The 11,456-nt window shown below is 49.1% G+C and overlaps 1 protein-coding gene across 2 annotated transcripts in view; it reads left to right on the top strand.

Moving 5' to 3' along the window:
- OTUD5 (OTU deubiquitinase 5) overlaps positions 1 to 8,090 on the top strand; it is a 28,005-nt gene extending 19,915 nt beyond the window's left edge. Inside the window, exons 6-9 of one of the 2 annotated variants that reach the window (XM_040631841.1) lie at positions 4,645 to 4,848; positions 6,285 to 6,486; positions 6,578 to 6,691; positions 7,001 to 8,090. In XM_040631841.1, coding sequence (XP_040487775.1) covers positions 4,645 to 4,848; positions 6,285 to 6,486; positions 6,578 to 6,691; positions 7,001 to 7,125 — 645 coding nt within the window. In that variant the 3' untranslated portion in view covers positions 7,126 to 8,090. The remainder of the gene's footprint in view (positions 1 to 4,644; positions 4,849 to 6,284; positions 6,487 to 6,577; positions 6,692 to 7,000) is intronic. The other variant, XM_040631847.1, reaches the window with a different exon arrangement.
- The last annotated feature ends 3,366 nt before the right edge of the window (positions 8,091 to 11,456 follow it).

Consider the following 11,456-nt stretch of genomic DNA (forward strand, 5'->3'; position numbering starts at 1 on the left):
GAGAGAGGGAACACAAGCAGGGGGAGTGGGAGAGGAAGAAGCAGGCTCATAGCGGAGGAGCCTGATGTGGGGCTCGATCCCATAACGCCGGGATCATGCCCTGAGCCGAAGGCAGACGCTTAACCGATGTGCCACCCAGGCGCCCCCCTCTATGGCAGCTCTTGACCCCCGCTTCTCCTTTCTTCTGTCCCCACAGCTGACCAGGTGTATGGAGACCAGGACATGCATGAGGTTGTGCGGAAGCATTGCATGGACTATCTGGTGAGACATTGCGGAGGCTGTGGGGCAGGGGCAGAGTGGGTGCATCCCCTCCCCGCACAGACCTGACTCTCCGATCTGTTCTGCAGATGAAGAATGCTGACTACTTCTCCAACTATGTCACAGAGGACTTCACCACCTACATCAACAGGAAGCGGAAAAACAACTGCCATGGCAACCACATTGAGATGCAGGCCATGGCTGAGATGTACAACCGGCCCGTGGAGGTGTACCAGTATAGCACAGGTACTTCTGTGGTGGGTAGGTGAGCGGCTGACTGCACCTGGTCCGAGCCTGCCCTGCCCGGCCCACTGTGGATGCTCCTTCCTTTTTTTCTCTGCAGAACCCATCAACACATTCCATGGGATCCATCAGAACGAGGATGAACCCATCCGCGTCAGCTACCATCGGAATATCCACTACAATTCAGTGGTGAATCCCAACAAGGCCACCATTGGTGTGGGGCTAGGCCTGCCATCATTCAAACCCGGGGTAAGTGGGTCCCCATGCCCAGGATGGCTGCTAGATAGAGAGGCCAGAAACTTCCTTTGGGGGTCTCAGTTCTGCCCTAGCCCACAAAAATGTCCTGTCCCTTGAGTTGCCCCTGAACTCTCACGTCTGTAAAACTAGGGAGTTACCCAAGGTGATCTCTCGGAGCTCTTTCGGTGGTCTCCATTTGCATGTCTGAGCTGGCTTACCCGTCTTTTGTGCCTGTTGAGGGTTGGCATTTTGGTATATGGAGGCACATCTGGGCTTGGTCTGGGTATCTCGGCACCCACATGGATCCTCCGAAACTCGGCAGTTCTAGACAGCTGTGGTCACAGAGACTTGAAATGCAGGCCTGGCCTTACCACTTACTGGCTGTGGGACCTAGGGCAGATTATGCAGGTAATGTGAGCTGGCCGCTCGGTCAATACAGAAAGTGCCTAACAACTGGGCCCGTTGCCTGGGAGGTGCTCAGAAGGTGGCAGTACATTTTCCAGCACATGCTGACAGATTCTCGTTCTCTCTCATAAACAGTCATCTTCTGGGGATTTTGCTATCTTCTGTTCGGGTTTCACTTCCTACAAACAGAAAAGTGCCCCTGCCTCATTTTAGGAAACGCACACCCTAACACCAACACACCCTCCAACATGGGTTTTTTTTTTTAATTTTGTTTTTTAAGTAAACCTTTAATTTTAGAACAGTTTTAGATTTACAGAATTACTGAGATTAGAGAATTTACATATTCCCCACTATGATGAACATATCAGCATATAACATTTGCCACAATTAATAAACTGATATTGATATATTAACTAAAGATCATCCTTTATTTAAATGACCTCAGTCATTCCCTAATGATCTTATCTGTTCCAGAATCCCATCCACGAGACCTTACTACATTTAGTTGTCATGTCTCCTCTGGCTCTTCTTGGCTCTGACAGTTTCTCTGAATTTCCTTGTTTTTATCTTTGATCTGTTTACAGACTCTAATTTTGCCTTTTCTAGAATGTCATGGAGTTAGAATCATAACAGTATGTAGTTTTTCTCAGAGTGGCTTCTTTCACGTAACACCACATATTTAAATTTAAAATTCATCCATGATTTTTTGTGGTCTGGTCACTCATTTCTTTTTTTTTAAGATTTTTTTTAAAGATTTTAAGATTTTTTTAAGATTTAAAATTTTAAGATATATTTATTTGAGAGAGAGCATGGTGGGAGGGGCAGAGGGAAAGGGAGAGATAATCTCAAACAGAGTCCACGCTGAACGCACAGCTCAACCTGGGGCTTGATCTCACGACCCTGAGATCATGACCTGAGAGGAAGCCAAGAGTTGGAAGCTTAACTGACTGTGCCACCTTCTAGGATGCTAAAAATTAACATCATTCAATGTAGGTCATGATTATCCATTAAAATGATACTTTCGGAGATAGCTGACCCACACTTTTGAAACTTCCCAAGATATTGTAGGTGCAGTGATCATTCCCATATCTAAATACTTGCTGCAGAAAATGTTGAAATGTATAATAGTGTGCCTTAGAGACAACATAGGAGGGCCAGGGATGCAGGTGGACTTCAGAGATAAGTAGAGTCAGAAATGTGAATGCTGGGGCGCCTGGGTGGCTCAGTCGTTAAGCGTCTGCCTTCGGCTCAGGGCGTGATCCCGGAGTCCTGGGATCGAGCCCCACATTGGGCTCCTCCGCTGGGAGCCTGCTTCTTCCTCTCCCACTCCCCCTGCTTTGTTCCCTCTCTCACTGGCTATCTCTCTCTCTGTCAAATAAATAAATGAAATCTTAAAAAAAAAAAGGTGAATGCTGTAAGGATTTTTTATTTGTTTGTAGACTTAATTGTTTAGAACGGTTTTAAATTTACAAAAAAATTGAGAAGGTAGTCTGGAGTTCCCATGTGTCCTCCTCCCCCCTGCACACAGTTTCACTTTTATTAACATATTGGATGACTATGATACATTTGTTACAATATATGAACCAATATTGATACAGTATTATTAACTAAAGTCATCATGTCTCTTTAGGCTCCCTTGTCTGTGACGGTTTCTCACACTTTCATGTTTTTGATGACCTTGACAGTATTGAGGAGTACTGGTCAGGTATATTGTAGGATGTTTCTTTTTTGAAATTTGTCTGATGTTTTTCTCATGATTAGACTGGGGTTATGGGTTTTAGGGAGGAAGATCACAGTGGTAAAGTACAATTCTCGTCACATCATATCAATGGTATATACTGGGAACATGATTTATGACTGTTGATGTTGAACTTGACCCCTGGCAGAAGTAGTGTTTGTCAGATTTTCTCCACTGTAAAATTACTCTGTCCCCCCATTCCCTTTTCCCTACTGTCCTGTTTGGAAGGAAGTCATTATGTACAGCCCACACTGAAGAAGTGGAGGTTATGCTCCGTCTTCTTGAGGGCAGCGTATCTATATAAATTATGTAGAATTCTTCTGCAAGGGAGAGTTGTCTCTTGTCCCCCATTTATTTATATCACTAGGGACTCAAGGGTATTTCTTTTATACTTTTATATTTTGAGTTATAGTCCAATACTACATTTATTTGATGCTCACATTGTTCCAGTTTTGGCTATTGGGAGCGCTCTCGGTTGGTTCCTGCATTGCTTTGACATACCCCCATCATTGTGGTGGTGGGTTGGTTTTTCGGTTTTTGGTTTTTTTTTTTTTGTTGTTGTTTTTATTTGTTTATTTTGTTTCATTTTGTAGCACTTTCTTACTTTCTGGCACTATGAGGTGCTCCAGGTTCATTTTGTGTATTTCTTGCCCCAGTCCTAGAACCAGCCATTTCTCCAAGGAGCCCTGGTTCCTTTTATTGGAATATGTTTTTAGAAACCAAGATCTGGGTGCTGAGTGTGCTCCTTGCTACTGGGGTGTCCTTGCTTCTAGGCCCTTTCAGCTGACAGAGCAAGGAGGTAGATCTGTGTATACTAACCTATGTGTATACACTTATCTACTTATGTAACCATCCGTATCTCTGTGAAGCTACAGTTTTTAACTGATATCTCCACTGATAAGGTACCTCATCAGTTTTAATTTGCAATTCTCTGATGACAAATGGTGTTGAGCGTCTTTTCATGTGCTTATTTGCCATCTGTATATCTTCTTTGAGGAAATTGGGTGTTTAGACTTTCTTTCCCCATTTTTAAATTGGCTTGTTCTAACATAGAGTTTTACATACTTTTTGGACTATTATACATAGGTAAAAAATTACATTTTACATCATAACTTAATACCCACATGGTGTGTAGTGTGTGTATTTGCATTAAAATAATGTTAAAGTTTCACTGAGCAATACTTGCATTTAATGCCTAGAATATGCTCTGGTATTTTTTATTACTTCATTTTTTTAAATGCTGTTGTGTCTTATAGCCTGACCAAAAGCACTCTCCTACAATGTCCCACAATTTGTAGCACCCCTTCCTGTGATGATAACGTCTTCTTATCCCCTTAAATGTCCAAATACTCCCTTTACCCTGTGTACACTCAGCTAACTTCTGAGGTCATCTTTTCTCCTTGTCCCATCTGGGCATAGGTGAGGAAGGTCTCAGCATTATGAAACTGACTCATCGCTGGGTGAGGCGTCTTTAAGTTCCAGCACCTGGCTTCCCCAGATATAGTACTTCACTCAAGGTGTCTTGGGGTTGGGAGCAGGGCTTCCGAGCATAGGAATTTGGAATGACAAGTCCCACTACCGAAGCCTGTCTTTCCCCCAATTCTTGATGAATAGGCAGCCTGCTCAGGGGGGTGCTTAGTAAGAGTACCTGCCTTCCTATCTCCTCTCTTCTGGGCCTATATGCCCACAATCCTGAGCCGGTTCTGGCTCCTGGCCAGAGTTCAGAGTGTCACCCCGTATCCCTGTTCCTCCCTGCCTTGCAGTTTGCAGAGCAGTCCCTGATGAAGAATGCCATAAAAACATCAGAGGAGTCATGGATTGAACAGCAAATGCTGGAAGACAAGAAGCGGGCCACAGACTGGGAAGCCACAAATGAGGCCATTGAGGAGCAGGTGGCTCGAGAATCCTACCTGCAGTGGCTGAGGGATCAGGAGAAACAGGCCCGCCAAGTCCGTGGCCCTAGCCAGGTGAGTCCTGGGCTCTGTCACTGGCCTGGCCAAGAACCCCTTACTTCACATCCTCTGCCCCTGTACACGCAGATGAAATTAAGCAGTTTTGACATCTGGGAGAGAAGGAAGCTCTCAGCCCGTTCTGTACCACATCTTGGCCTTAGTCTTGGCATTGTGCCTTAGAACTCTCAACACCTTTGCAGAACAGGCTCTTAAGGAGTGAGGGAGGCCAGCCACTGGCGGTGACATGTGGGATTGATAGTTCCAGAGGGACAAGCTTTTGTTGAATGTCCTTGTGTGTCAGGCTCTGTGTTGAGGATGTAAAATTAGGTTTGGCCTATTCCACTCTCGGTGATCCCCTGTCTACTGAGGGAGACAGATACGTCAGTGAGGCCCTTGACCCTGGCTGGGAGGCCAGCGGACATGGGGACTCTGGTCAATCTTCACACAGGAAGGTTGGATTTTTAGGGCAGAGATGGGGCAGAGCAGGCAGGCATTTGAGGAATCACAAGGAGTTTAGAGTGACTGCAGATGTTGTAAGAGTTGAGTAATTTCTACAAAAATATTTCTTGCAGGTCTGTGCCAGGCCCTCTTCTCAGTGTACGGGGTTACATTGGTGAGCCGGGCAGGCCCAGATCCCTGTCCATGAGGTGCTTACATTTTTGCAGAGTGAAACAAAAGAAACAGTAAACAATGAATAGATGAGTGAGAGGTGGGACAGATGAAACATGTAGAGCGGGGTGAAGGGAGCCAAGAGTTAACAGGATGAGATAGTATGGTCAGGGTAGGCCTCAGAGCAGGTGAGATGTGAGCAAAAGCTTGCAGAAGGTGAGGCAGTTAGCTGAGTGCATGTGCCAGGCCAGGCAGAAGGCCAGCGAGAGCAAGGCCCTGAGGGAGAGTGTGCCCCTGGTGTGATTTGGGAGCGGCCCGGAGGCCAGTGTGGCTGAGCAGAATGCAGTAGTTGGAGAGGTAGGTGGTGGGGCCGGGTTGAGAAGGGGCTATGGGCTGTGCTGAGGACTTTGGCTTTTACTGTGAGTGAGGCAGAAGCCTTTGGGAGGGTTGTGAGCAGAGGAGGGACAGGATCCCCCTGATTGCTGAGTGCAGCACGGAGTCTAGGGGGTTAGGGGGAGAAGCAGGGGACCAGTGAGGTGGAAGCTACTAGAGGAGTCCCAGTGGTGGCGGGTGGCGGTGCTGGCTAGGGAGGAAAGGGGATGGAGTTGGAATGTATTTTGAAGGCGGAGGTACAGGTTTCCTGCCAGATTGGCTGCAAGGAAGTGAGGGGGGATTAAGGAGCTGGCCTTCGTCCTGCGGTCTGCTGTGTGACTAGGAATGATGGTGGCCTATGTAGAAACTGTCATAGCCGGGACGCTGGGAGCGAGCCAGCCCTCAGGGATGGGGCAGAGGAGGCTCACAACTGGCACCGGCCCTCACCCCCTCCTCCGTCCACACCGCAGCCCCGGAAAGCCAGCGCCACATGCAGTTCTGCCACAGCAGCAGCCTCCAGTGGCCTGGAGGAGTGGACCAGCCGCTCCCCGCGGCAGCGGAGTTCAGCCTCTTCACCCGAGCACCCTGAGCTGCACACCGAGCTGGGCATCAAGCCCCCTTCCCCAGGCACTGTCTTAGCTCTTGCCAAACCTCCTTCGCCCTGTGCACCAGGTCAGTGACTTGGTGACAGGGAAGCATGCTGGGGTTAGGAGGTGCTGCCTAGGTCCTGGGCCCCCTGCCTCTGACTGTCCCTCTGCCCCAGGTACAAGCAGCCAGTTCTCGGCAGGGGCTGACCGGGCTACTTCCCCCCTCGTGTCCCTCTACCCTGCTCTGGAGTGCCGGGCCCTCATTCAGCAGATGTCCCCCTCTGCCTTTGGTAAGCCTCCTCTGTCTAGGGGCCTGGGGCCATCTGGGAGTTGGGGGAGAGATGGAAGAAGCAGCAAGTCCCGAGAGGGGGCTTCTATAGCCTTTGGTCATCTCCCCAGGTAAAGGGAGTTTTTCAAGCCTAAGGGATGTGTCCAGAAGGGATCTGTGTGGGATTTCGTAGGCCAGAGGAGCCTTCTCTGTAGAGAAAGAAGTGGAGAGGGGCCTGTATGGGATTTCTCCAGAGCCAGGGGTCAGCAGAGGCTGAGGAGAAGGTGCGCTGGGAGTGCTCCATCGTCCTTTTCCCCTTCCTCTTGCCCAGCAGGTCTGAACGACTGGGATGATGATGAGATCCTAGCATCGGTGCTGGCAGTGTCGCAACAGGAATACCTAGACAGTATGAAGAAAAACAAAGTGCACAGAGATCCACCCCCAGACAAGAGTTGATGGAGACCCAGAGACTGGAGACCACCTCCCAACCCCCACCACTCCTGCCCTCCGGTGCCGCCCCACCTTCTTTGGCTTTCTTCCCTCTTGCCTTCTTCCCTCTCTCCCCTCCTTTCGCTCCTTCCCACTTCCCTCTGGCTGGCCTACCCCTGCGCCCCCTCTCATCGCTGCCACCACCACCATCACCCGTGTCTTCGCCAGCTGACGTGCCCTGTTGCCCCCTGCACAGCACCATCCCTGCATTCCACAGGGGACTTGGGCAAGGGTGCCGAAGGTAGGCGAGAGGCACACAGAGACAAACCAACTGGCAGCCAGGCAGCCCCTGAGGAGAGACATTCAGACAGAGGAAAGTCTCCTTGCCCCCCATTCCTTCCAAGATCAGAAATACTTGTCACCCCACCTCCACAATGATGCTGGGGAGGTGGGAGGAAGAAGTGGGAATTCCCCTTCCCAGTACCCCAAGAATGTCTGAGCCTTCAATGTTGAATTTTTTCTTTATTAAAATGTACTTTTATCTTATAAACTCAACCAATCCAAAGTGATGTAGACGACAGCATTGGCTCTGTGAAGGCGGCATCTCTCTGGTTTGGGAGCAGGCAGGCCACGGGGCACAGGAGGCATAAAGATGTGGTTGCCGTCTCTAGCCTCCAGCTCTGTGGAGGTGGGCAGGGTCTAGAGTGCAAGCTGGGGCGGGGGCAGGGGGCAGGTGTCCCGTGGGCTTTGGACAATGAGACTCTGACCTCGCTGCATTCCTACTGCTTCCACACCACCACCACTGCCACCGCCACCAGTCTCTTTGGAATCTTGGGGTGGGGGCACCTTTGAGGATTGTGGCTGCTGCCGCCCAGGATTTGAGCGTGGGGAGTGGGAGCAGCCTCAGCAGATGGGGCACCCGTGCCCTGCAGGTGTTGACAAGATCCACCATCTGTAATGTCCTTGGCACAATAAAACCAAATGTCAGTTTCCCCTGAGCGCCTCTGTTCTGTGTGGGGCATGGGGTGGGTGGGCCTCCGGGCAGAGGCAGTGATGGCATGGGCCTTGGCTTAAGCTCTGAGGGCTGCATGCTCTCCAGTAGGGTCTGTCTTTGGGCCCAGAGTTTGTTCATATTTGATTCACTGCTTACTAAACCAACTTCTGGACCTGTTCCTACCAAGAAAGCTCCATCTTACTGACACATGTAGCCTGCCCACCCTGTGTCCTGGGGTGTGGTGGGAGGAGAGGACTAGGAGCTTGAGGGCTGGAACTGAACCTACAGCTTTTCTGCCTGCCTCCTTCCCTATATACGTTTGCTCTTTCCTTGTGATCTTGGATGCGGAAATGCTTTGGAAAGGCACAATGGATGCTTCGTATCAACGTAAGTTTAGTGGAATCGACTGGAGGGACCTCCCTGGTTTAAGGAATGGTTTAAACCCTTTCTTGTTCATGTTCCCAGTCCTCTGACACCCATGCCCCTGCCTTTCCTTGTGGTAAAGCCAAGGCAGAGAAGGATGGCTGGCCCCCAGATCTTGTCAAGAGTGTTTTTTTGCTGTGCCCCACTAATGGGGCCCCTATGGAAGGATGTGTGTCCAGCTCTGCCGGTGAAGGCATGGCTGGCTGAGTGGCCATCTTGTGGGGTGTCTGTGGAATTCACTGGTCAAGCATGCACATGTTGGAGAGTTGGTTTGGAAACCACCCTGGCTTTTTCTAGCTGTGTGGCCTTGGTCAAATCACAGGCTGAGTTTCACGGGTCCCACCATGTGTACCACAGGAGTGATTAATGTCTACTACCTCACGCTGTCTTGGTTGTGAGCATTGAGAGAGAATGTACGTGGTCAACATATAATGTCTGATGGCACGGTGCCTGGCATGTTCTGAGAACCCGAATGTTAGCAGATGGTATTTATTTACCTCACATTGAAGTTTTTACACCATTTGGCCCCTTCTTGCTGCCCTGTCCAATTTCACTGGCCTCTGCCTGGAATTTGCCCTTCCCCCCCATCCTGAGCCCCCAACCTTGTTCTACAAGATAAGTAGAGTGTCACCTTCCAAGAAGCCCTGTGTGACCCCATCCATATTCTCATCTCTATCCACAAATATGTCTTTACTCCTTCCCCAATAACTCTGTGATTCACTTCCTAGGCAAGGGCTGTGATGTCTGACTTAATCTGTGTATCTCTAATATCTGCATGCCTGCCAGGGCCTGGCAGGCTTACACTAGATCCCTAATAAATGCTGGATGAATAAGGGGGAGTACATGTGTGTATTTGCTTTTTGGGTGTTGTGTGTGTGCGCGTGTGTGTGTTTGACTTTGGTGAGTTCAAGTCTTCACATGCACCTCGCAGTGTCTAGTCGTGTGTGTGACGAGGGCTTGTTTCCAGGTGTGTCAGATGGTGACTGAATGTGGGACTCTATCTTTGACAGTTTATGTCTGTTTCTGAGACAAGTGCATGTCTGCGTGGGTCTGTCTGTGACGGCGCATCTGTGGTTTCTTTCTGATGGGGTGGATGTCCGTTTGTATTCCTGTGACAGATTCTGAGTAGCTATTTCTGGACAGTTTCAGTGACAACACTGCATGTTTGCTTGTGTGTGTGTCTGGGTCTATCCACGTCTGTTTTTGTGACACTGCCTATGTGGCTCTGTCCCATAAGTATTTATGTCTGCCTTTGGCGCAGTACTTGTGTGTCCCTGGAGCATCTGTGTGTCTTCCTTTGACAGACTCAAGGTCTCTCATTTCTGGGACAATACAAGTCTTCCTCGGACGGTGCATGTCTGATGGTGCCATTATCTTTGTGACAAGTTCTGGTGGTGTGTCTGACAAGACATTTCTGTGTCATTGTCACATGGCAAAGTAGGTCCATGTGAATCTCTCGGGAGTGCCTGTCTTTCTGTAACAGTGTTTCTGTGGGTGTCATTCCGGGACATAACTGGCAGCACGCCTGCCTGACAGTGGATGTCAGTCTCTGTGACAGTAGATGTCTGCATGTGTGTCTAGGACAAGTTTCCATGAGTGTGTCTGACTGTATAGGTTTTGTGTATACCACATGGTACTTCTCTGTGCCTTGAGTGCATCTCTGTCCTCCTGCAGCATGAGGATCCACTATTTTCCCCCAAATTTGTGACTGAGGGTATTTTACCACCTATCTGAGCTTTTTCTGTCCCTGTCTCTGTCATCTGGAAGCATATCCCCAAGCCACCATCACTCTGGCTCGCTAGCACCCCACCCCCACCCAAGATCCACTTCCCTCTGCCGTTCCAGGTTCTAGATGTGCTGACTAGGCTCGCGGCCAGACCTAGCCAGCTCTGTCCAGGTTAAGGACTCCAAAACACCCCACTGGCCTCTGCCTCAGGGCGTGGGAACGCTGTCTTTGGTCAGCGCGTCTCCTGCGGTGGTAATCAGGGGGGTTACCCATCCCTGGAAGCCGGACAGGTTCTTCCAGGATCCCAGGCTTCAGTTCTGGGGCAGAGGCCGCTAGTCGCCTAGAGGGCCCTGGTCCTGGATGAGGAGCACTCTTTTTAGCATACAAATGTTTATGGTACTTTCAATTAGTTGTGGATTTCTTTGCATTTCGAAGAGCTTGTAATTCTAATCCAACTTCATGCAGATTCAACAGAACAGTAAATAAACATTTTCCAGATATGTAAAAGAGTTCTTCCTAATCAACTGATAACGTTGCATTATTACATGTATTATCCAGGATTCCTAATTGACCATTACGTGTTCCAAAAATTAAAGCTTGAGTATTTTTTTTTAAAGATTTTATTTATTTATTTGACAGAGACAGCCAGCGAGAGAGGGAACACAAGCAGGGGGAGTGGGAGAGGAAGAAGCAGGCTCCTAGCGGAGGAGCCTGATGTGGGGCTCGATCCCAGAACGCTGGGATCATGCCCTGAGCTGAAGGCAGATGCTTAACGACTGCGCCACCCAGGCACCTCACTGTTTTTAATTTTTTGAGGAACCTCCACACTGTTTTCCAAAGTGGCTGTACAAACTTGTATTCCCACCAGAAGTGTAAGAGGGATCCACTTTCTCCCCATCCTCTCCAAAATTTGTTGTTTCTTGCCTTGTCAATTTTTGCCATTCTAACTGGCATAAGGTGGTATCTCAATGTGGTTGTCTTTTTTTTTTAATGATTTTTTATTATATTATGTTAGTCACCATACAGTACATCCCCGGTTTCCGATGTAAGGCTCGATGATTCATTAGTTGCGTATAACACCCAGTGCACCATGCAATACGTGCCCTCCTTACTACCCATCACCAGTCTATCCCATTCCCCCACCCCCTCCCCTCTGAGGCCCTCAGTTTGTTTCTCATAGTCCATAGTCTCTCATGCTTCATTCCCGCTTCTGAT

The sequence above is a fragment of the Ursus maritimus genome, assembly GCF_017311325.1.
Source record: "Ursus maritimus isolate PB19 chromosome X unlocalized genomic scaffold, ASM1731132v1 scaffold_X1, whole genome shotgun sequence".
NCBI lineage: Eukaryota > Metazoa > Chordata > Mammalia > Carnivora > Ursidae > Ursus > Ursus maritimus.